At 41.3% G+C, this 25,420-nt stretch overlaps 1 protein-coding gene across 2 annotated transcripts in view; it reads right to left on the bottom strand.

The window, feature by feature from the left end:
- KCMF1 (potassium channel modulatory factor 1) overlaps positions 1-25,420 on the bottom strand; it is a 69,338-nt gene that overhangs the window by 26,368 nt on the left and 17,550 nt on the right. For both annotated transcript variants that reach the window (XM_090038947.1, XM_090038948.1), the window contains one exon: positions 8,556-8,723. In XM_090038947.1, the coding sequence (XP_089895073.1) occupies positions 8,556-8,723 (168 nt within the window). The remainder of the gene's footprint in view (positions 1-8,555; positions 8,724-25,420) is intronic.

The following is a 25,420-nucleotide window of genomic DNA, read 5'->3' as shown; positions in this document are numbered from 1 at the left end:
GGTCTCAGGCTGAAAGATGTGAAAAAAGAGCAAGCAATTCTCCCATTAGGAAACTTCTTGGCTCTCAAAACTGTCAATCCACTAGCAGCTACTGACAATGTAGTTGAACAAGAAACACAACCAAAGAATGTGGCTTCTAACCCAAAAGCAATACCTTTGACTGGCACTAGGACACTGCTTACCTGAACCAGAAATACTTAGTGTTTTAACCTTTTAAAGATATTCAGTAGGCATTTAGAAGGTCAACTTCCTTAATTCAGTAGAGCAATCCGACAGCAGGGATTATGCCACCCAGCAACAGAAGAGATTGGCTTTTTCTTAGTCACCTGTTCAAACTTGCAATGATCTAGAAAAGTCACAGGTCACAAGTTCCTCCAGAATACAAAAATGAAGTTCTGTGCTTTGTTAAGTGTCTAGTTCCACCTCTCTACTTCCTGTTGTTAACATCTTGTTCCCCCTGTCACAGGGGAAAAGTAATCTCATCTTTTCCCCCACCTCTGGGAGTAATCCCTAAAAAGAAAAATTTGGCCAGCAATTATGTAACCACAACTACCTGATATTCTGGCTGCCTAAGATTAATGCTGTAAGGACAAATATCTTCCCAACATATACAATTTACCTGGACTATGCGCCTCCAGGTGTCAAAAGCAACTTTCCTAGCTTCAAACACTTCCCACTTGCAACTGGAAACCCCCAAAAGCCCAGATGTATGTGTGTGTTGGGGTGGGGGGGAAGGGGAAGGGACAGGTAACACCACCACCACTACCACCTATCCCTTCCTTGGGACATGCTATAAGGAATCATGTTTTTCTTGGCTGACTCCAGCAAATAAATCCCAAATGAGAGGGCAACGCTGCTTATGGATTATCAGAGTGACAGCCATTCTCATCAAAGGACCTGGTTTGGAAAAAAGGATTAAAGTAGTCACAGACAACCTCATCAAACAGATAAAGAATGAGACACCTCCAAGGATATGAGATCTTCCTCCTCTAGGAGAGTTCAAAAATCCTTGTCAAGTGGCAAAAATAGGCCCAAATTCTAAAGAAAGAACAATCCCAAAGAGCCCTCCACTTCTTTGGTGGCAATGTCAGAAAGAAATACCCATCTCAATGCCTCCTTCCAAAAAAGGCCAGTGGCACAAAAGATAAAACATCACAGGGACAAGACAACTAGTGTATGCCATACACACAGAGATTAAACCATGGAGCTGTCAAAGCAGTAGCTGTGGTTCCCAAGATGTTCCCATGCAGCAAAGTCGATGAAGAATGGACTGGTATAGGCAACGGCAAACTTGAATATGACTGAAATTCAGTCTCAAAACACCGCCACTTATTCTATCCTGGGAGAGATTTTCTTATGCAACTCCAGAATCATCGATACAATACCAAGGGATGACAGAGTGTACTGGAGGGAAAAAAAAGTTTCTCATGGACCATAAAGGAAACTCTCCCCCACTTAGGAAACGGAGTGCAGTCCTAAACATATCTGAATTATCCACCATTAAAAAGAAAACCATTTCCTGGGTCCATACAACTCAATAGGTGGCCCAACACTCTGTCCTTACCAAAAGCAATATGCTTTCAGTAAATCAGGCATGGGCAACTCACAACACACATCACAATTGTCACAGGCAGATGCTGTGTGTGGCAAGTAAATCCCAGGCGCTCAGTAAAGGGAGATGCCAGGATGAAATCACCTTCATTCCATCTCCTACACACATTGCTGAATCTTCCTCAGACTGCTATAACACCACACCTTCTTCTATACCTCTCCTTAAGCTTGCAACTACATTGTTGTATTTGCACACCACATTAACTACCCACTGAACTGAAAATCCTATTGAAATTTGGAATGGAGCCCGTTCAGGGAGGGGACAGGAGGGGAGGGGGGGGGCTGCCTGCTGTGGGCTTGGGCTCCCCACCCTGCTGCCCTCCCCTGGGACCTCCCCAGCACAAGCCCTATTCAACTCTTCCCCCAGTCCATCCATACGGGGGCCTCAATACCTCCCTCCACTAGACTTACTTGTGGGAGCTGCTCTCCAGGCTGCCTGGCAGCCATGTGCCCCCTGCCTGACCGCCATCCTCCTGCTCCCCCCAGCTCCTTGCAGGCTGGAACTCTGCCAGCCGGCAGAGAGCTCTTTGCAAAAGAGCAAAATCTGCATGTTTCTCTGTTAAAATGAAAAATCTGCATTTTTTCCAGGTAACATAACTATAGGCTCCAGGACCCACTTGCCATAGTACTTTCAGAGGATACATTCACTGAGCCCTTAACAGCTAGAGGAAATATGGGAATGCAGAACCTGGAGAGCTGTGCAACAAAGGTCATCTTTTTTTTCTGCCACAGTTGGACTATTGTCCTAGTAGGATATACTGTAGCTGACCAAAGAAGGATCCTTCTTCCCACTTATACCACTCGGACGCACTGACATCCTGCAATCTTTTCTAGGTTGCAAATTAGAAGATGGTCAAGGTTTACAGCTCTTCAGAATCCTCCTTAAATAAGCCTGTAACACCTTCTTCACCAAGAGAAAAGGAAACAGTTGTTGCTCACCACTACTTTAGAGAGAATAACTGGTCCAATTTGGGGGGAAAACAAAAAAAACCAGATAATGGATTAGTATTAGTCTGATCATCCATATTCTCATTTCAAACTAAATTAGGCTTTCAGAAAAAAGCCTGGAAGTACCCCATCCCAGCCGCTGTGCTTATGAAATGTTGGAAGGACATTAATAAGAGAGCAGAAAGTTAGAACTTGCTCAAAAAAAAGGTTCATGAAGGCACTCAAGAGTAGACTTTAATCCTTAGGGGGTTGTGCAAACCAGACCTTTGCCTCAAGTGCACTGCCTCTGGGAACCATACTTCTGATTTAATCTCAGTCACAGAATAATCAAGCTTGCCTTACAGCTACAGACTGTATTTGGTTCATTTTTAAAGATTTAACTAGGTCATTTTGAAGAACAGCTAAGAGGTCAGCAAGCAGAGAGGAAATACCCTAGGACTGCTCTCACAGAACCAGCCTGTAAGCAGATATCACAACAATTATAGCATTCTCCCTCTTCATCTACTGTTAAAATGGTATTTTACTTTCTTTGTATGTCAAAGGGGAATTTTATATTTTCTTACATATACTAGGAGAATTTTATATTTTCTTTTTTCTTTTCCTATTTGCAATCATATGTGAATATGGATAAAATTGATATTGTACAGATATTAGTTACTAGTATGTTACTTTTGACGCCCCCAACATAGAATCATTAAAAAAATTAACATGAGATTATCAAATCCTACACTATCCTCAAGGCAGAGGATCACTCCCCATCTTAAATACTTGGTCTTTTCTAACACTGACCAAAGAATTTTATTAAAATAAGTAAAACTGCATTATCTTCAAAGCCAGTGTTTGTTTCACTGCAATGTTCAGCTAACACTTTTCACCAGCCTTCTTGTCTAGCTTTTTCCTAAGGACTGAAAGAAACATGCATATCTTTAAGTATTTGCTTGTTAATATTTTTACCATTATGAAAATAACCTTTGAAAGCTATTTAGTAAGAAAACTTCACCACTGAACTAGATCTAATCTTTTAGCTTCAATGAGGGTTTTATTCATCTCGATTTTTTTGAGTTATTAAATTCTAAAATGTGAAAATTCCTGTTCAATTTGTTTAGGACCGGCCTCCGAATTTTCTCCTTTAACTGAAAGCTCTGGTGAACACACTAGATGCAGCACTATCCTATTCTGAGACCTTTCAGAAAATACAGTTCTTTGAATGGGTTCCTTCAAGTAATTCTTCAATATTTAATATTCCATCTTTTATTTCAAGTCCTGGCCTATGCTGGGCCTGAATACATACAAATCCAAAACAGACTTATGTTTAAGGATCACTCCAGCTTTCATTTTAAGGCCCTGTTGTCCAAAAAGTGTCCTTTTATAAGGTCCTCAAGTTCTCAGCTACTATTTGGAATTTCCCTAGTACAAACACTGCAACATTTTCATAGTACCTAGAAACACTAACAGTAGACCAGGATCTCACCATGCTTGACAACAATATGTTAATCTCATTACACGTACAATCTCTGACACTTCAGGAATTTGTCTAAATCTTTTATTTTCAATGATACAATGCATGGCTTGTTTATCAAAAGCTTGAAGGTATCCAAGACCCTGCAAACAGGCTTCTTTCTTTGTGAAACTGTTGCATGGCCATATGGAGATGATGCTAACTAGTGGTAGAACACTGGACTAAGACTCTGGAAAATCAATTTAATTCCCTTCTCTGTCACTAGCTATTTGAACAAAACACTGCCTGTGCCTCAGTTTCTTCATTTGTAAAATGGGAACAAAGATAATAACCTCTGCAAAGTGCTTTTATCATACTGAGATACCATATCAGGATTTAATGATTCATTTCAAGTATGGCTTTGACTTTTGGGCGTTATTCTTTATACCTCTTTACTATTCATTATTTCCAAGAACAACAGATGGGACCACTATAGCATATGTTTTGTTTAAACCAACAGTTTCAATTGCCTTTAAACTTTGTTTTAACCTGCATTTGATGCACTCCAAATTGAGCATTCTACAGTGCTGTGCAGATATGTGCCCCTGGAGTGCTTCAAAATGGCTGTGAATACAAGCAGTGACCGTAGTCTCCACCCAGGCAGTTGGAGAGCAAGAACGCTTGCATGCATCAGCTTGCAGTCCTTGAAGGTTCCTGAGGATAATGGACCACTCACTGACTGTCCACCCCTCTCTCCTTCCCCCTCTCACAAAGCAGTTTGGGATGGCAGAGGATCACTGCTTGGTGCAGATGTTTCAGAAGGCACTTCAAAATGAAGCACTTAAAGGATGCTGGGTTTTTTTGAGAATCATTTCTGAAGTGATTCTTTGGGCAGGAATACAGGTACACTCTCTGTATGGAGTGCTGAATAGCACATCTGTGCTTAGCCCTATCAACTTCTACTTCGTTCAGTAACAACGGAATCTTACTTGTTTTCCTCTGGAAAATGTACACTATTCCTCTAACAACAAATAGATACTTTCAGAACAGCCATGCAGAAGGTGAGAATTTCACATTTTCAGGATGCAGTTAAACTTGCCAGAATCTGTTAAATGGATCTACAAAGAGTTGCACTATTTCACGAGGGGAAAAAGAAAGCTTTTCTCATAACTGCTTCATCAAGCTTTTTTGCGCTGTTCATATATGGATGTGACCATGCCATCCATTTTTTATTTCATTTGGGGAGCACCAGAATGATCATGGTCTGGCCTGTGCTAAGCACATGAAGTGCAACTATCTTTTTTCTATAGATTCTGCAGTGGTTTTTGCTAAACTTCAATCATCATCCTCCAGACTTCATTTAAACATTTTGTGAATTCTCTCTCCATGGATTTTTTTTTTTTTTTTTGCTGAAAAGTTACCTGGACTGGCCCCAATCAGGAAAAAAAGCCATCAAACATTGTACACCTCACCTTGTCATTTGTGCAGAATTTTGGGTTTAGTTTCTCTCTCCACTTCAGGCCACTGAGAACAAACGTGAACTTATTTAAAAGGGCCAGAGCTCATCTCTTTTAAAAAAAAAAAAGTTCTTTTGATTTAAAAAAAAAAAAAAATTTGTTTAAAATTTTAGAAGTTTATCTATCAACACACTTCCTTGGGAATGGAAACAGCTCTATACTGATGAGCTGCTCCCCTTCATCTTTGACTTCAGACACCTCAGGGCCTTCAGCCCTGCCCAGCCCAGGTGTGGGGGCTAGCCTGGGCTGTGGCATGTGTGGCTAGTCCCACTGCACCCAGGTGCACAGCAGAGCTGGGGCAGCATGGCAGCCAGACTCAGCTTCCTGGCAGCAGCAGCTCCTTCTGGATGCTGCTGCCAGTGTCACTGCCATTGCTGGCCCTGGCTCCACTGCTCAGGCACCCCAACCCATCCGCTCCGCACCTAGCACTGGACAAAGCAGGCCAGCAAGTGGGCAGGGTCCCCATGAAAACCAGTCTGGGACCCATGAAAAGGGTGTGCTCAGAGGACGAATGGGATGGGGCTGCTGGTGGGCAGGGAGTTGTCTGGGAGCAGGATGGGCAGGCAAGGCACTGGAGCCAGGATCTCAGGGTGGGGACAGCACAGGACTAAGGCCTGGTGCAAAGCCACAATCTGCTCCCTATACACTTCTGTGATGGGCACTAGTTTTATGGGCAGGCATGTGGCGAGTGGATCACAGCTCTGTCCTGGGCCCCAGCCCCACATGGTCATCACCCAGCGATCCTGGCCCCAGCTCCAGCCTCACCTGCCCATCCTGCTCCTGGACACCAGTCCTTGTCTGTCAGCAGCCCCATCCCATCCCATCTACCCAGCTGAGCCTGCCCTGCCTATGGAGGTCCTGGGTTGGTCTCAATGGAAACCCTGCCACCTCTGTCTGGCACACATGGCAGTGAGTTTGGGATGGAGCAGCCCAGGCTGGAAAGGAATCAATTGTCTGCCCCCCTCTTCCCCTGGCTTACCAAAGCTTCTTAAGTGGCTCTCCAGGCCAAATAATTGTCCACCCCTGTGCTAGCTGTATCCCCTGTTCCAGGATTAGACCAAATGTTAGGATTCTTCTGAAAGTCCCACGTTTAAAATCCCAAAGATTAGAGTCTCTTGCGATGTTCTCCACAGTTTTTAAAAGGGTTGCCTCATTTTCTCCAAGCTTTTACACACTTTGGTAAAACTATGTTCTCTCCATATATTACATTACTTTCTGACTAGACGTCTCATTAAAAGCTGAAGATTAGCATTTCCTTTCCACTTATTAACACTGGTTCTAAATGAGTTATTCTTCTAATACCAAACCACATGACACTAGTAAAAAAAACAAAAACAAAACCCCCCAAAAACCAGAGAAATTGGTTTTCTTCTTACTATAAAGAAACTTTTTTTCCCCTTACAAATCGAACCAGAACTCTTCTAAAGCTCTTCTGGTTTGCTTCCCTCCCAGCTTCACTGTAAGTGTTCTATCTTCCCCCTATCTGGATTCCTTGCACAGACTGAAAAAAAGACCCTAGTTCTTAAAACACTGCAGTGCACGTTAACTGAGAAATGTTTGCTGATCATACAAATTTCCAAAGACAATATATGTTTTTTAGCCTTATGTAAAAAAGATCATACAAAAATTAAATCAAACTAAACACAAAAACTGTACAAGAACAGAATTAGGCAATTTAAAATGATGTCATTCACCAAGCATAACTGAGTCCCCTTGCTTATGTGAATTATTTGGTCTTAATATGCATATGGTGCTCATATTAAAATATTAAATTATAAAAGTACAACATACAAGAGAAATGGTTGCCATGGGAAACATAACTTAATTGTGTTTTTTAAAATGTAAACCATAATACTGAACTAATGTACTGCTGTATAATTGTCCCTTTTATTGGAAAATGAAAACAAACAACAAAAAACCCACAAAGCGGGAGAGAGGATTGGGAACTGTAAGGTGCCAATGCATTTGAATGTTTGTATGTTATGTTAAGCACATTTCAAGTTTTGGGAGCCATGAGCCTTTTCAGGACAACTGTTATGGAACTTTCAAGATATCAAAAGGGGCTAAGAAGTTGCACAGGGGATAGAGTAAGTGGTATTCTCTGGGAAGGTTGAGAAAGTATCTTATCCAGAAATGCTATCTGCTGTCTATGAATACTTAATCTGCAAAGAACGCATGTAAGCAATATGCAGCTCTGCAGATTCACTTATCCATGCATTTTGGCTGAGCTAATTTTATTTCTCAAACTTCACAGAAGCATGAGTTTTAAAATCAAATTCATTTGTTGTTATTCATGTTCAAGAAAAGCAGATATTTTTGCTTAAAGCATGAAAAAAAACAAATTTTGTTTTTTGTTGTTGGACAAAAGTCAACAGCTGAATGGAATTTCATTAAATTTTATTAATAAAAATTCACTTACAGGTTTAGAATAATAATGAAAAAAATTAGCCAAACTGTCAGAACCCCTAAAATCATAAAACAATTATTTATCATGAACGTACCTTTTCTCAGCCAAACAGAAGTGTTATAAATACCAAGCTGTACTTCAAGTCATCCCCACAGGGTAGAACTTATTACTAATCTGCCCACCATCCTAGTACTGCCATTGTTGTATTAACATCCCCAGACCAACAGTCAAAATTTAAAGTTTATCGCCTTCCCATTACTTTTAAGCGATGACATTCTTCATTAGAAGCACTGCCTTGTTCACATTCACTTAACACAGCTATTCAAAAGTGTCCAAATTAAATTGTTTTTCTTCTGATAAATTTACACAGGTATATTCAAATACCTAAAAAGATCATCTGTGTGTCAGTTGTCTTCTGTTTCTCCTTTCTCTTAATATAAAACACATATTACATATGAAAACCAAGGAAAATAAATTTTAATTTTTAAAGGAAAAAGTTCTTACTTAAAAAAAACTTATATTCTGGCATACTACACTAAAAGAGTACTTCTAAATAATACAGCAATTTCACTGTATTGAGTGTTTAATATAGCTCAAAAAATTAATCACAAGTTTAATGAGATACAATACTTACCAAAATCTACCCTTGTTAGTATGCACTGCATTGGATGGTCAGTTGTATGCCTTGTTGTTGTTGCACCACTTTCATAACAAGATGCACACAGATCGTAATCGTAGCAAATTAAACACTTGTATCTGCGACCTCGAAAATTTCCTTTTAAACATGCATCGCAGCTGACACCTGTAAACAAAGAAAACTGTTCATAAACGGTGGTAATTGCACTTTGTTTTGATGAGAGACTAGTTTGCTGTTATCCTCATTCCGGAGAAACAATCAAAAAAAAGTGAAAACATAGTTAGGAAGGTTTTATGAAATTAAAAGACTACATGATTTACATCTTAAGTATAGTACTCTTCAACCATAAAAAAAATGAACCTAGTGTTTAAAAAGAAAAATCTGAATTCTCCAAGTGGAACAAAAACAGTCAAACCTCCAATATGCTAATCAGTTCAATCCTATAATCCTTTGTATATAACCTTAAAAACAGATGCACTTTAAATGCACTTGTTTCCAGAACACTGTCTGTTTTGAAGCTTTGACCAAAATAATCGGAAGGTGTTAAGAGTCCCACACAACTGATGATGCGTCTGACCTGGATTGCATATTTAAAAAAAAAAAAATAGCTGGAATCCTGAAATCAACTGTTCTCTTATCCAGGATCTTATTTTCAAACATTTCCACCATTTTGATGAAACAGAAAATGACAACCATCCTTGCAAAACAGAACAGAAGTAGGCACTAGAACCTATTTTAAAAAACTAAAGGGGGGGGGGGCTGGGAAACACAATTATGTTCCATCAACTGCCTTTCAGCTGTTTTATTCAAGCTCATTCAGACCTTATTCAACTCAATCAGCCCCATCCCATCCACCCAGGTAAGTGCACCCTGCCCGTGGGGGTCCTGGGCTGGTCTCCATGGAGACCCTGCCCACTCCATCTGGTCTCCCCCAGAGGAGAGTGCATGACAGAGGTGCCCAGGGCCGGATAGGATCAACTGCCTGCCTCCCACAGTGTTAACTCCACCCCCACAACAGCTCACTGAAACTCCTTAAGTGAACCTCCAGTCCAAATAACTGCCCAGCCCTGTTTTAGGGGGACTCTTCAACAACTAAAGCAATATTCTGTGGTTTTCCTTTGAGAGACAGAATCAATAGAATTAAGCAGGAATGAATTTTCCCTGTATGGATAGATGCACATAGCCATTATCTGGACATTTCTAATGTTTAATCAATCATCCTACATTAGGACAAATACTGATTCTTTTACTTTCTCCCTTTATTTCTGTTTTTGTTTCTTCACTTTCTACATTTAGTAGCAGACCTAAGAGAGTAATGTTTGCCTGGTAGACAATATCCAGATTAAGGAGCTGGAATCATTTTTTTTTTTTTTAATTGGTCATGTCCTGGAACAGTATCTAAAAACTGCCCTAGTTACATTTTGGTAATGATGAACAATGTCTCAATGTTCTCATCTTTCATTTCAATAGTGAAAATTTCGATTAGCACATTTGCTCTTGAAGAATGTGAAACAGCTTATTTTTTGCATGTTGAGATATGCACGAATGCTGTCAATATTACCACATAATTTTGACAGTGCATACACACTGCTTTGCCAGTTATCTGTTTTCTTTACTCCTGTCCACTTGATTACTTGTTTTCTACCACACCTTCAACTCTAAATACATGAAGTCAGATATATTTACACAGTCTAAACACTAATCACCTCCTGGCAGGATTGATCAGAACCAAACATTTTGTACAGTAAGAAAGATAAACTGTCCTCTAGCAAGTTCAACACAGTGAAGAATGAAAGAAGGTAAGCTAGCCAGCTTTATATAAAACCACATTAGTAAATACTGAGCCCACCTTCCAAAAAGTTTATTTGGCCAGATCCCTACAATAGTCTGAATTCCACCCTCTCCTTTTCCTTAAACATCCAATGAGTGATGTCTTCATTCACCAGACCTACACCTCTCTGATCATCGCCGGGGACTCCTCCCACTCTTCTTTCCTTTTATGCTTTCATTTAAAAATATTCTCCCTAGAATCCATCTCCCATTATTTCCTTTTTCTGTCAAACTTACCACACATTTGCCCAAGATATCAGCTACCTACAAAAATGCTTGAACATGACAGCTAACTACTCCACCCTCCTAATACATACCGATCTCTTGCCACAGCTGTCACCCACTTCATCCCAAGAATCTTAAAAAAAAAAATTGCCAACTTTTAGAGATCAAAATCCTAGGTGTCCCCATGACTAATTTTTCAATGTCATTTTTAATCCCTGAAATATGTTAATAGATTTTTCACCAGCCAATGACATAAACAGTACCTTAAGACTTTCATACCTCAACTTTCCTAACAAAAAACATGATAGAGGTGAGAACAGCAGGTCTGTCAGTCTGCTCTCAGAGTCCAACTGTTTCATCCATATATTTCAAAATGCTGCAAACTGCAAGGTACATTACCTATCCTCCAAATGTGATTTTGAATTAAAACATGTGTACACTGATCAAACATTTAGAGAAGATGTGAATATGAAAAATCCCTTAAAGAAGAGTACGAAATAACAGGTGGACCAGGCACATCAAGGATCTGCAGGCTCTAGATTTACTCCTGTTGGAGCTGTGTAAATAGCTGGTGCAAATGTAAGTTGTGTATGAAACATTATATTGGGGGGGAATGTTAATATAAAATTCAACTGAGACTTGTCCTCTAGTTTCTTCCATAGAGTTCCCATAACACTGCTGAAAAGAAGAATTGTGTGATACCAATAAGGGAAACTGTAAACTATAAATTTTAATTTAAAATGGTATTTTCAGCTATTTTTAATGCTAATTAATGTCCTATTTAATTACTGATAAAACTCTAAACATACCCTCATAACAGGTCCAATCAAATAATTACATTCCCATTAGTTTTATATCCCCACTTTGAGCATACCCCAACCACAGTTATTCTATTAGCTATAATAATGTACTGCTTATGTAAAGAAAAGCAATTAAAACTATTTTCTTATTCCAACTGCTAAGCTCTTTTAACCTAATTTTCTAGAAGCCTCAGCTCAACTTCATGTTGTTATTTCTTGCATTAGAATTTCCTCTAATCTATTTGTACTTGTCTTTACCCTCTGGTTTACCATGGCCAACCACTGCTGAGAACCCAATGGAAATAGGACCAAGTCATTTTTTTCCAAGACTGTTCCACTAGAGGGTAGCATTGTGCTAAAAGCTTTAAGGTTGTTATGGTTCATCCTACTTTTAAATTATTAAAACAGCATTCCTGAAGATTTTTTCCCTGACATGCATCAAGAAGATAGATGCATCATTGATTTGGATAAAAAAAAGAGAACACGCTCTCAGAGTTCCAGGGTTGCAAAATTGTTCTCTTCTTCAACATGGGGTAGGAAAAGCAGTGATGGACTTAAACTGGAACAAGGAAAATGTAAGCTGCGTATTAGGAAAAACCTTTCTGACTTATGAAGGTACTGCACTAGGTTACCTAGAGAAGTCATGATATCTCCACCATTAGAAATTGTGAGGAGGAAATTAGATTACTGTTACTGTTGAGAATGGTTAAAATATAGATGTTTGTGCTTTGGTGACCTCTTGAAGTGCCTTCAAGCTATTTTCACCATATCATGCTTCAACACTACACAAGAAGTCACATAAAATATTTTAGAGAAAGACAATTTAGAGTATGTACAGCATGAAAAGATTTTTTAAAAAATTTCCGTATTTATTACTATTGATGCTTCTCCTTACAATCAAGTAAGTTAGAAAGTGAGCTTACTCGCTTTGTTCTACAATTCTTTCTGATAGGAATTAACTAGCTTTAAGGAATCCCCATCAGAGGATAGCCAAGTAGTATATAATTGGAAAGACTGAAATGAGCATCTGATCTGATTTCAAGAGAGGGGGACCAGAGAGCTGGACAGAGGTATGGTTTGGATAACATGTACTTGCCTTACAAATTTGGGATTCAAATATTTTTACAAACACAAGCTTCTGAGGGTGCTACAGATCTAGCAGAATAACCCAAACTTTTGAGAATAGTGGACAACCTGAATATATAGAAACTGCTAGTGTGAAACAAAGATATGCCCCTTGACACTATATGAAAAAAAACAAACAATTTATCTTCTCCAGACAAAAGTAACCTCACTCTGTCCCATACTCAGTTAATGTAGGCAAACCTCATCAGACCTATCATGTGATCTCAAGGGTAACACTGAAAAGGCAACATAGTTTACTTAAAGGAAATCTTAGCCAATTCGGAAGCAAGTCTCCTCACACTAGCAGACCTAGTTTTTTCTATCAAATACTGTAAATAGGTTAAAGCACAGGAAGGCTCTGTATTTTGTTTGACTTGTCAAAGAAAGAATGGCATATTTCACTTTAAAGGAAAGGGAATCTAGTGAACTTCCAAAACATGTTCAAGCATCAGTTTCCTGAATTCACTAAAACACAAACTTAACTCTCAGGTATAAAGAAAAAGGAAAGATCAGACTGTGAACAGAAACAACACAATGCTTCTTGACAGAAGCCATGGAGACAAAATGAAGCCCCTTAATTTTAGCAGTACACTGAATGCTCCAAAATCTAGTCTTCTGAGCCAGAAGTCAAGCACAAGTTTAACCTCTTCCTTTGATTGTGATGACTCAGTCTAAGTGATCCCTTGTCATCTAATTTTACATGCATGTAAAAAGAATATGAAGTTTTTCGATATTCTGCTCTCCAGAACAGAAATGCCCAGCTTCAAAAGCCTAAGGGAATTAATTAAATAAATCTCACTAAATTTCAGTGGGAGAGAGCCACCTACCTCCTCAGGCTTGCTCCAAAAAAAAAATATCACCAAAAGGATGCAAATTAAGGTAAAATAAAGCCAGGCTGCCCTGCTTCTAAGATATCAAAGGAAAACTGCAGTCTATGGACTGTTTTTAATTATTACATTCCAGAGAATATTACAAGCAGGGTTGGAAATACTGTACGTTACTAAGGTTGCCTAATGCTTCCTATTATAAAATGCTGATTCTAACTGCTTATAACTATGACAAACATGGACCATTTGAGTTGAAATTTACTTCACCACGTGCCTCCTTCTGGTTGTGGGTTTTGTTTCATCTTGTTTTGTTTTTGTTTTTTTTAATTTCAGACCAAAGGGTGCGGTTGTTTCAGAGACTGAAGCTAGGGAACAAACAGGTCAGCATGCAATCTGAAAAAAGGCTGTGGCAACCTTTCAGCGCTCTAGTACCCTCATACGTACTTTAGAACAAGAAACTGAAATTCACTAGAGGTTGGCTTTGTGTCAAAGATTTGCTTTTTGCTGTTACTGTGAGAAGCCAACCAAACTTGGCCAAATCATAAGACTTGAAAAAAAGTTCTTTTTACACTTGCTTGGCAGAAATTTCTTAGATTTTTGCTGTTAACCTCTTCAGTGCTTTCAAGCACAATGTGTTTTCCCAAGTTTCTTTCAGTGCTGATCAGCCTGTACATATATATCATTCCCAACAAACTGACTGAGGCTGCTCTACATATTACACAGAGCCAGTTAAAGGCTATCTGCAGAGCTAGCCTGAATCCTTATGGAGCTAGCCTGAGGCCCTATGGCAGTGCTTCCCAAACTTTTCTTTAGCATGACCCATTTCCTCAGCATGGCCCTTCACTCCCAACCCACAACACCCCACGCCCATGACCCCACCTACTGATGCTGTGATCCCACTTGGTGTTGCACCCTACAGTTTGGGAACTGCTGCCCTACAGGATGCTGGTGGAGCAACTTCAACCAACTTCACACACACACCTCTGGACCAACCCCCTCCACTTCCATATCCTTCCTTTTACTTCCAGTCCTAGGTTCCCTCCTCCTGTCTCCCCAAACCAAGTCTCAGTCTGTTTTGTCGCAGTTTGTCCTTCCATCCCTCTGGTCTGGTTCTTGTTCCAACAAAAGATAAAGGGACCCTAAAGACTCCTTTACTAAACAACCATGACTTACCTCAAGAGCATGGTCCATTCTGTGCACTAAATGAAACAGAGCCCTATGGAGGAAAATGGTATGTGATCACATAACTGAAGGCTAACCTAAAGAATACATAAAAGGGAACATATTTAAATGGTACAAACGAACCTAATCCCTAAATACTTAATATTGAGGTTAAAGTCATTTTAACATTTTTTGTGTACAATTAAATAGAAGTTGACTGACAATGTAACTAGTAGGACTGGCCAAAAATGAAAACAAAAACATATTATATATGAAATGTATATAATATATATTGTAATATACTATTATATGAATCTCTCTCTCCATCTCTCAACACATTTTTCCAGTAATACACTGTCTTACAGCTTAGACCGGACTACAAATGGTTGAATACTGAAAATAGTATCTATTAAATACATTTACACTAGAGGTGCACAGATACATTGGTCGATATCGTATTGGCACCAATAAAAAGAAAATTGACATTATTGGCAATTGGCGTTTAATGGCTAATGTGGCCACTAATATTGCTGATAAATGCCACATGCATGGGCATAGTCGCAGCATGCATGCGGCCAGGAATGTAGCCCAGCAGCTTGGAGAGAAGCATCTCTTGGTAAGTCAGTTGGCTGGAAGAGGCATGGGGAGCGGAGGGGAGACAAATCAAGACCCCCATGGTAACGGAAAAAGTGGGGATGGGACATGGGCAGGCACTGCCCAGCCAGGGTGGGGCAGGGTGCAGGACTGAGCTGTGAGCAGCTCATCTAGGTAGTGCAGGGGAAGGGGGGAGGTCCTGCTGCTGCACCCCCTGCCCTAGGGGAGCCAGGCATGTGCTCCCCAGATCTGTGCGTGGGGTGAAGGCAGGCTGCCACTGCGGGCTGATGCCAGGGGCATCTCCAGGCTTTTCCTGCCTGGGGGCTGTGCTTGGGGCAGGTAACAGTGCTGGGAGAAGGGCCTATGGGAGGGCTACAGAGATTTCTGGGGTGGCTGCAGCCCATTCCATAGCACCCCTCTCAAGCTCAGCCACGGCCCAGCCCCCACTTCCATGAAGAGCCTGGCACTGCCCTCAGCCCTAGCCTGACCTCACCCCATGCACAGATACAGGGGGGCATGTACCCTCCATGCCTCCCATTGGGGGGGGGGGGGCGTGCAGCAGCAGAAGCCGCCCCCTTCCCTGGACAAGCTGCTTGTGGCTCAATCCTGCCCTGACTAGGCAGCACCTGCTGCTGCTCCAGTCCCAGCCCCACTCCCCCCACTCACCATGGGGGCCTCAATCTGCCCCCCACCCCCGCATGTTTCTCCCCTCCCACCAGCAGACCTACCAGGTCGCCAAGCTGCTGGGCTACATATCGGCAATCAGATCAGTATTGGCTGATATGGCTCGTTAATGACTGGCTGTCAGTATCGCCTCCCAAAAAAAATCTTAATTGGTGCACCCCTACAATTACACAACCTCTCTGAAGGTTTTTGGTTTTTTTTTAAATTTCTGCTGCTCTGTTAAAGTTGCAGGAAAACTCAAATAGCCATTTCATCTGCAGTAGCAACCAAGAGAGCTTGGTAATAACAACGCCAATATTAAAAGCATATAATTCTTCATATTTCTTTGGCACCTTTAATATCAGAATCTCAAAACAGTCTTGCTTTCTTTAGACAACCTTATTACACACAGGCTTTGCATATTACAGGACTTCCCAAATTGACTAGCTAGGGACATAACTTCATGAGCACTAAAAGCCACCTCTGTAACATGCTAGAGAATAATCCAAACTCGTCCACAAACACTAATGAAAATCACCGAGGTGCTGCTATACATTGATTTTTTAAAATAGCTCCTGAGGCAAAAATGACACAATGTCACTAGCTTCTCAATTATGAACAGTCTGTCAATTGAGGATGATGTTTTATTGTTATTACCAAGCAGGAACTCCAGGCTGGATGACGTACTATAGATTACTAGGAGAGACAGAGCGTACAATTACTCTTCTAATGTTTGACACGAATGGTATTTTAAAAAGATATAAAAATATCACAGAGTTTATTTCAATTCAGTAAGCACCTACCAAGACACAAAGGTGCTAAATTGCTGACATTGTACAGCTGACTGACACAAGAACCAAACTACTGAGACATGACATGAAACTTCTAGAGAAGAAAGTTTAGTAGTTAACATTTTACCTGTTTATCTCCAACTGAATTCAGGTGACTGCATACACTACCCAAGTCTAATTTTGTATTTAATTTATAATTCCTTATGGCATACCAGGGAAAAGAGCTATTGCTTCCTTGCTATTAATTTATAGCCAAATCATCAGAAGCTTTCAGCTCTTAATATGCAACTCTTGGTCCTGCACAACTCTGATCATCCAGCAGATTTCTCTAGTAGGCCTCCCAAAAAAAACTGTAAAATGCAAGATAGCAGGAATTTTTGAAAACATTGTTTTTATTCAACTCTATTAAATTGGGAACTTTCAGATTCTAAAATAAAAATATTCCATTTCTCTTACAGTAAGCCATCCTGAGCCTTATTGGAAAGGGCAGCACATAAATCAAATGGATAGATAAATACAAAGATAAAATGCTTCTTATGCAGCGTCTGGTCAATGGTAATTCTGTGGCCTATGATCCTATACAACTACATTTCCTGACAAGTGAAATCTAATACCTCTGGATTCAGCTCTAGTAGAGAGAAAAAAAGCCTTTATCCATTTTGAAGAGGAAATGGACAAAAAAAAACACACACCCTCCTGCCAAAAACAGATAGTTCAGTGAGCAGCTATAGAGGGGCTGAGAATTTATGCAAACCTAAAACAATCCGGGGCAATATCATTCAAGCTACTCATATGAATAGGATGGAAAAATAGCTGCAAAAGGCAGTATGGCATTTTAAATGCATTTTTCAAACAAGCCTCCCTTGTGTTCTATTTAGTAGTATTTTTAATCCAATTTTGTATTGGGAGGGGGAAAGAGGGGCAAAATATATAACCATATAATTCACATCAGGGAAAACTCATTTACTTCACTCCTAGAGCTCTTATAAAAGCAAACATAAATGATACCGTCTATGCATTTCACACATTACAAGAAAAAAAAATGAAAGGCCGTGTTGTTCCTAGTTATGTTATCAAAGAAATACATACTGACCACAAGGACTGATGGCCCAAAATAAAGTTTTGGGTGAAAGGCAGCGTTTCCCAAACTGCAGGATACACCTCTGAAAGGTGCACAAGCAAACCATAGCAGCAGTTGGCAACTACCCAGTCTCATTCAGCAGCCACCATTGTTTCTCTCACTGTAAGGTGAGAGAATAAGCAGTAGCTACTGAAGTGGAGGGGGAACAAGAGTGCCTGGCTTTCCTATGGTGGGGAGTAAACCTACAAGGTTCGGGAAACTCTGCTTTAAGAAATACTGTGTTATCCAGCGTTCCACTACCCAAAATACTCTATTAAATGGAATCTGCAGTTGGCTGGACGCAGGAAGATGGAAGGGAAAGCTTGCACATGGCTCCTCACTGTCTGGCCGCTGCCAACCTCCCCTGTGTCCAGCCGCAAATCGCCTCAGGTAACCAGAATATTTAGATACCCAGCACCCCCATTCCCCACTCATGCCAGATAACAGGGCTTTTACTGTACTTAGTAATGGGGCTGATCACAGTATAGAGAAGACAAAACACTGACCGTTTCAAAGATAAAACTGGGCAACAACTATTAAATACTTCCACTAACACCATATAGACTTCACCAGGCCCATACTCCTACCACTACACCTCCGAGGAAAAGTATCAACACCCTCAAAGATGGAAGTATGACATTTAACTTATCTAAATATCTAAGGAAAACAAAAGCAGGAGCAATAAGCAGCACTGATTTATAAGCAGATTTTGCCAGACAAGCCTAATAACTAGAGGTGCACTGATACATCACTCCCATATCAGATCAGCACCCATATAAAGAAAATTGATCGTATGGGAAATTGGCCTCATGTGGCCGATAATTTGGCTGATAAATACCCATGAATGCACGCAGCTGCAGCACAACACATAGGCAGAGAGGAGCACAACCTGACAGCTTGAAGAGCTGCATGCAGCTGATAAGTCTGGTGTGGTGGAAGGGGAATGGAAAGGGCATGAATGGGGGTGCAGATCAAGACCCCTGTGATGAGGGAGCAGTGGGGTTGGGGCAAGCACTGCCCAGCCAGGGTGGGATGGACACAGGATGGAGCGACAGCTTGTCCGAGGGCACGGGGGGGGGGGGGGGGGGGGAGCGCAGCTCTAGCTGCTGTACACTGCTTGTCCAGGAAGGTATGGGAGGAGGTGCCCCTGGATCTGCATGAGGTGGGGTGGCTGGGGTTGTGCAGGGCTCTTCCCAGCCCGCCACGTGCAGACCTGGGGGTCCCTTCTCCCCCCCTGCGTGCCCTCCCAGATAAGCAGCAGAAGCCATCGGATGAGTGGGTCCCGGGCGAGCAGCGTGCAGTGGCGGGAGCCACCACTCCCAGATGAGCCACAGCTCCGTCCTGACCCAGCTGGGCAGTGCTTACCCCAGCCCCTGTTCCACTCCTCCCTCACCACAGGGGCCTTGATCTGCTCTAAGCCCCTTCCCTCCCCCCTCAGCTTCCACCACAATAAACTTACTAGCTCCACACAGCTGGGCTGGTATTGGAAATCAGATTGGTAATGGCCAATATGCCTCCTTAAAAAATCAGCTATCAGTATTGGCCTCAAAAATCTCTGTTGGTGCACCCTACTAATAACATCTTTGAAGAAAATAATGGACGTAACGGACAATGAGCACACTTGATCAAACGTATTTAGCTTTTTAGTGAGGACTCTGACACCTTCTCAAAAATTTTCTGGTGATTCTTTCAAATGAACTTGGCCTTTGAACAGGATTGCAAATGGAAAGCTCACTGAAGTTCTGTAAGCAGAGTGTTTATAAATGGAAACTCATTGTATCAGGCTGTGAAAAGAATTTTAATGTGGCAACACAAGAACTGGTTAGCATTAGGTACAGTCTTGTTAAACATCTTTGTTAATCTGGAGTGGGATAAATAGCACGTGAATTCTATTAACAGAAATGCTGACTTGGGAGGAGCTGTAAATAGAAGTTAAGGTAGAAAAATAAGACAATAGACTGTAGGGCAGGACTCTAAACTCAGTCAATGACATGGTTTCTAGGTCTGTGCAAAATTTCAGCAACCATTTCATTTCAGAGGTGTTTTGGGCCATTTTGGCGCCTGAAACACCAAATCAGAATTGAAATGGAAGGCTCTGAAACAAAATGAGGCATCCAAAACGTTTCGGAAACGTTTTAGAAAATTTTGGAGTTTCAGAGCTGGGCCTGCAGGGGAACAGCTGTACGCTGATGCCCTGCCATGCAACTACTCCACAGGGAGCAGAGATCTGTGCTGGGGGTCTCCTAGCCACCACTGCCTGCCCCATGCTGCCCACCCCGCAGTACCCCAGCGACCTGGGGCTGCATGGGACAGGCAGCAGTGGCAAGGAGACCCTGGTGCGGATCTCCGCTCCCTGCAGAGCCAGATTGCGCAGCAGGGCAGTGCTGGTCATATGATCTGGCTCTGCAGGGAACAGAGATCTGTGCCAGGACCTCTTCACCTCCGCTGCCCGTCCCGAGAAGCCTCACGTCGCCAGGGCAGTGCAGGGCGGACAATGGTGCTGAGGAGACCCCCAGCACAGATCTCTGCTACCCGTGGAGCCAAGTTGCGCGGCAGCGACCGGCAGGCTTGCTCGCAGCTCCGTGCTGCTTCCCTGATCCTTGTCAGGCTGGACTGTGGGGCAGAGATCCGTGTGGGGGGCTCCTTGCCTGCAAGGAAGGCAACAGCCCTCCCCTTCCCCCGGACAAGCCACCCACTACCCCATCCTGCTGCCCACTGGGGCCCCAAGCCCCCAGTCCCACCCAGTTGGGCAGTAGGACTGTGCAAAGCTTGCAGCCGGTTTGAAACAGGTTCAGAGGACATTCGATAGACCCAAATCTCTGAAACAGATTCAGCCAAAATGAAAAAGGACAGGGATCTGAAACACCAAAACAAATCACTGTCCTCCAAAATGGCTGATTCTGAAACCGAATTGAAACACAGCCCTAATAGTCTCCATTTGATGGTGCAGAATTAGAGCCCTATGTGGCTTTGAGATATGGACAGGACATAAATTAAAGTTAAGTTTAGGAAATTATGCATTATTTTCTGTCAGACAAGCACTGTCCTTTCTTAGGGAGTTTGTGTTTACTTTTTGTCAGTCATTTCACTAAGTCTATTCCTCTTTCCCTGCATTTCTCTCGCACATGAAGCACAATACCCTGCCGCTTGGTTCTATTTTCTCCCAGACAGTTTCCAAGCCGCCTGCTCCTCGGTGTGGGCAGACATACATGTGCACCGTGTTCCCTTATTTTCTGAACATCCTCTCTTGCTAGTGGCCATACCACCGTTGGTCTCCCCATGACTTTATTACCAGAGGGCAGGTATTTCCTACCCATATATAAAACATAAGCCAAGCAGAAGCAGCTAAATTAGCCCTCCTCCTTTTTCCTCAGCCTACCTTCTACGCTTCACTGTGAAGGGCCTGGACATACATGGCAGTAGTTGGAAACAAGGAAAAGACCCAACAGCAATGATAAAATAGTTCTCCATATACCACCAACAGCTCCGCAAACCATAAATCATCTATGTTTTACAATTTATGAAACTTTATTCTGGGTTATTATTTTTCCATTATAATTAGCTTGTCTGGCTTGATTAGCATGGGAATTTTGCTAAAGAGTATTTTTAAAATATGTATATGATAAAACATATGCCTTGCAAGTAAAGCCAGAACTACAGCAAAAGCAGTATGATATCAATTTTCTAATCTAATGAAAGTACAGAGAAAAAATATGTTGGTGAAGCAAGGCAACTGGAAGAAAAAAAGAAAACTCAAATTTATCATCGTCAGACAATCCTGGGTCATTTTATACAAAACAGCCAAAACATAAGTCTGTTAGCTACACTGTTACATCTCCTCAAAATCCAAATTATCAGATGTCAAAACTGTGGGAAATTAATCATTTTTTTTATTCCTAGAGAACTGGAAAAGCACATAGCTCATCCACAGAAAGTTTCTTCTACCTTAACAGCTTGGATATGACTTTGATATCTGCTGTTTAGAGCCGTGGTTCTCAACCTTTTTTGTACCAGAACCCATTTGTAAACCACAGCGACCAGTCTTGACTCTCAGTCCCCCAGAGTGTGGGGCATGGGAGGCCCCAAGCAGCAACTTGCAGGCTGGAACTCTGCCTGCCTGCAAGGGAAAAGCTACATTTTCCTGTGATTTTCTCCTTCAAAAGCGAATCCATGCTTAAAGTTTGTGGATCCATTTTTTAAGTTTGTTCACGACTCTTTCATATATTCTTGTGACCCACTTTTGGGTGGCAACCCACACTTTGAGAAACGGTACTTTAGAGCAGTGGTCTCCAAACTTTTTTGATCACACACCCCTATCAGCACAAAATTTTTGAGCACGCACCCCCAATATACATATATTTATAGAAATAGAAGTTCTAATATTTTCTTCCTGCACCCCAATGGATCGTCTTGCGCACTCCACTTTGGAGACCACTGTTTTAGAGGATCATTTTTCAATTTTGGGGCAGCATCTCCAAAATAAGTCTTTATGCTGATTGCTGAGTTCACGGGCAAAATATTTTCTTTAAAAAGGCACTGTCCTTTATAGAAATCATTAACATTCAAAAGTAAAACCAGGGCCAAAAAAAAAAAAAAAAAAGGATCATTTCTCTTCCTGCCTAGACTCCCAATCTTTTGCTGCCCACAAAACTTTAATGAATATACTGCTTAAATATAATAAAAATAACTGGACAAGACAGGCAGACGAAACCCACACAATCCTGCCCACAAAACCAACAAACTTTCTGTTGCCCATCCACTGCAATTCTAGACATATATTCAGTCACATATTACAAACAAGCAGCTGAAAATATTGCAAGTCACAGAAAGCAACAGTGTCCAACTTTGGAGTCACAGGTGGAGATAGGTTGAATTTTCCAGCTTTAGAGGAATATTTAAACATATGATTCAATGTGTTAATGATCAACTGATTAGTTCATTGAAAAAAAAAGCTATTCAATTAAATTTGAAAAAACAGACATTAAGATTTTTAAAAGTTTTTCCCTCTCAAATCAGAATAATAGTTTTCCTATCCCCACCACTATTCTCTGAATTCTGTGAATTTTTCTGGTAAATTTCATGCCTCCTTGCCCTCCCTTTTTTGGGTAAAGTTTTAGATGAAAATCCTCCTTTAAAGCCAAAAGCTCCACTAGCACTGTTGCGCTGAAGGAGATTTACAACACTGCATGGCAAGCTACTAATAATTTCTTTGTTGTGAGACTGGAACTATTGATGAACTTTTATGTTGTACTATTATTTTGGTATATGGGATATTTTTCATCCATACATAACTCAAAGCACTTCAGGAAAAACAGACAAGGATTACTGTCTCTGCTTTACAACTAAGGAAACTGAGCCATAGAAAGATTAAGTGGCTTTCTTACGATCACAAAGAAAGGCAGTGGCAAAGCTAACTTCAGGATCTAAGAATAACTCAGTCCTAGTTTTGATCCGCTAGAGTGAGCTGCAAGGGAAAAAAAGCGTGACATCATGTTTTAGTCATATGAAAAATGACTGAATTGTGTACATACAATTTACTGCCAGACAAGAATCATGAAGACAACTGAGAGGGAAGAAAAGTATTCAAAAAAAATTTGAAAGGTAGGAAGCGAAAAGTTAAAATGTGACATTTTCAAAAGAAAAATGTAAATCTAGACATTCAGATTTAACTACCTTGCCAACAACTGGGATGCAGAATTACATTTTTCAAATTTTTAAGTTCTTCCATTGCCCATCATGTGTAAAATGGAGTACAATTACAGCCACTCTACTCCCACCACAACTCCCCCCAATAACCTAAAAAAATGAACTATTCTGGTCTGCTACTCAACCTACAAACAAGATGGAGAGATGCATATAGCATTTCAGACCTCAGGCTTGCACTGGATGGCAGAGTAAGATAGTTATAGAGGTCTTTAGAATTGGGAGTGGATGAATCTACACATGCAAAGCAATAAACTCTGGAGCAGTTCAGGCCAGAGTAAGCTGCTCCTGGGCGCAGCATCTACACGTGTGCCCAAGACAGCAGCAATTCAAGCTGAGGTGGAACGGGCCGCAACTGGCTAGGCTAACTGAGCACAGTTTAGTCAGTGTCTACACATGTATTTCAGTGCAGTTAAATACTTTGCCATAAGATACAGCAGTACTATTTTATGGCAGAGTTTGTTAGTTTACTACACCCTAATACCACCACACACTTACATGGCGACACTTTACTGCAGAGCCAATTTGTCTACTGTGTAGTAAAGCGCATGTATAGATGAACCCAGTTAGAAGTAGATTGGACTCAGGCTTACAACTGAACAAAGAGTGGTGGAAGATTCAGACTGTTTGTAGAGAGATTAGGATATAAAAATATAGTGATCTCAGGACTGTATCAACACAGTGCAGGAAAGGCACACGTCTTTGATATATACAAGGAAGGTAAGGGGGAAGATATTATGGCAGCTGTTTCAAAATAAATATCTGTGACTTGCTGTTACAGGTGTAGTATGTCAATGCATATACTGAACACAGGGGGTAAACAGAGGTTTAGACGCAAGAACCTAGATAGTGGTGTGAAGGATGTAAAAACAATCACGGTACTGAAGGTGCAGAAGTGTAAGAGTAAAAGGTAAAGGGTAGCCAGAAATTCCCTGTGGGAAAAGCTGGCATTGTAGAACATTATTTTAAGTTTCCTGATTGTTTATTTTATATAAATAAAATATTATACATCTGGTATGTACACACACAGAGTAGGTCTCATTTCCTCTTTATTATGATGTAGAGCAACCCTGAGAGGTAGCTCTTTAAGCTATGGGCACACTGCTTGACCTCTTTCCCCTCCCCACAAAGGACTACTGTAACAGTTACAAAGAGAAAAGTCAGTTGCAGTCTGGCCAAGGAAAATGTCTAAGCCTGCAATACAGGGCTAGAGAGGCTGCAAAAACAGAGGCTGCTAAAAGACTACAAAGCACGCTGGGGGGCTAGAGAAGCTATTGGAGCCAGGCTGCAGAAGACTGAGGAGACAGCGTGATGGAAAAGGTAACACAGAGTTAGTGAAGGTGCATTCTGAGTAAAATGTACAGTTTGCAAGTCTGTTGTGGGACTGTGGACAGGACAAGAGAGCAGCTACCTATTGCAGCCCAGACTGAAAAACATACTTACACTGTAACATAACTTACTCAGACTTCCTCAGGCTCCCTCCACTGGACTGCTGCAGCTCTGCAGTCTAATTCCAATAGACTGCATCCAGCTGAGAGTGCAGACTGAGTTCATTACACTGCAAAGGACTTTTGAGGGGAAGACTTTCCTCACAAACACGTGGAAATGTCAAACTGGATTTTTGGTAATTAGAACTTTTCATTTCTAAAGCAGCCTCAAAATCTTGTGTGTTGAATCTTAATTCCTTCTGGCTTCCTTTGGGAACGTGTACCTGCATAGCTCCACTCTTCCTATATTTTATTACACCTTTTGCAGACTCCTCAGCAATGCAGAAAGCTGTGTTAGTCCACGGATGCCTCAACTACAGCACATGACTGCAGGGATCCACTGAATCACTTGACAACTCATTAAAAAGTAGGGATGGGCAAAGCGGGCAGTATTCGATTCAGATTTGGCCTGATTCGGGAGACAGTGATTTGATCATCAATTCAGGTCACTGCTCCAATTCAGCCAAATCTGAAACTGAACATCTGATTACAATTCAGAGAATCAGGGATTTGGCCATAGACAGTTTCATGTTTTT

The sequence above is a fragment of the Crocodylus siamensis genome, chromosome 3 (assembly GCF_052110815.1).
Source record: "Crocodylus siamensis isolate JL-2025a chromosome 3, ASM5211081v1, whole genome shotgun sequence".
NCBI lineage: Eukaryota > Metazoa > Chordata > Crocodylia > Crocodylidae > Crocodylus > Crocodylus siamensis.
This window is presented reverse-complemented; position numbering and strand designations above follow the sequence as displayed.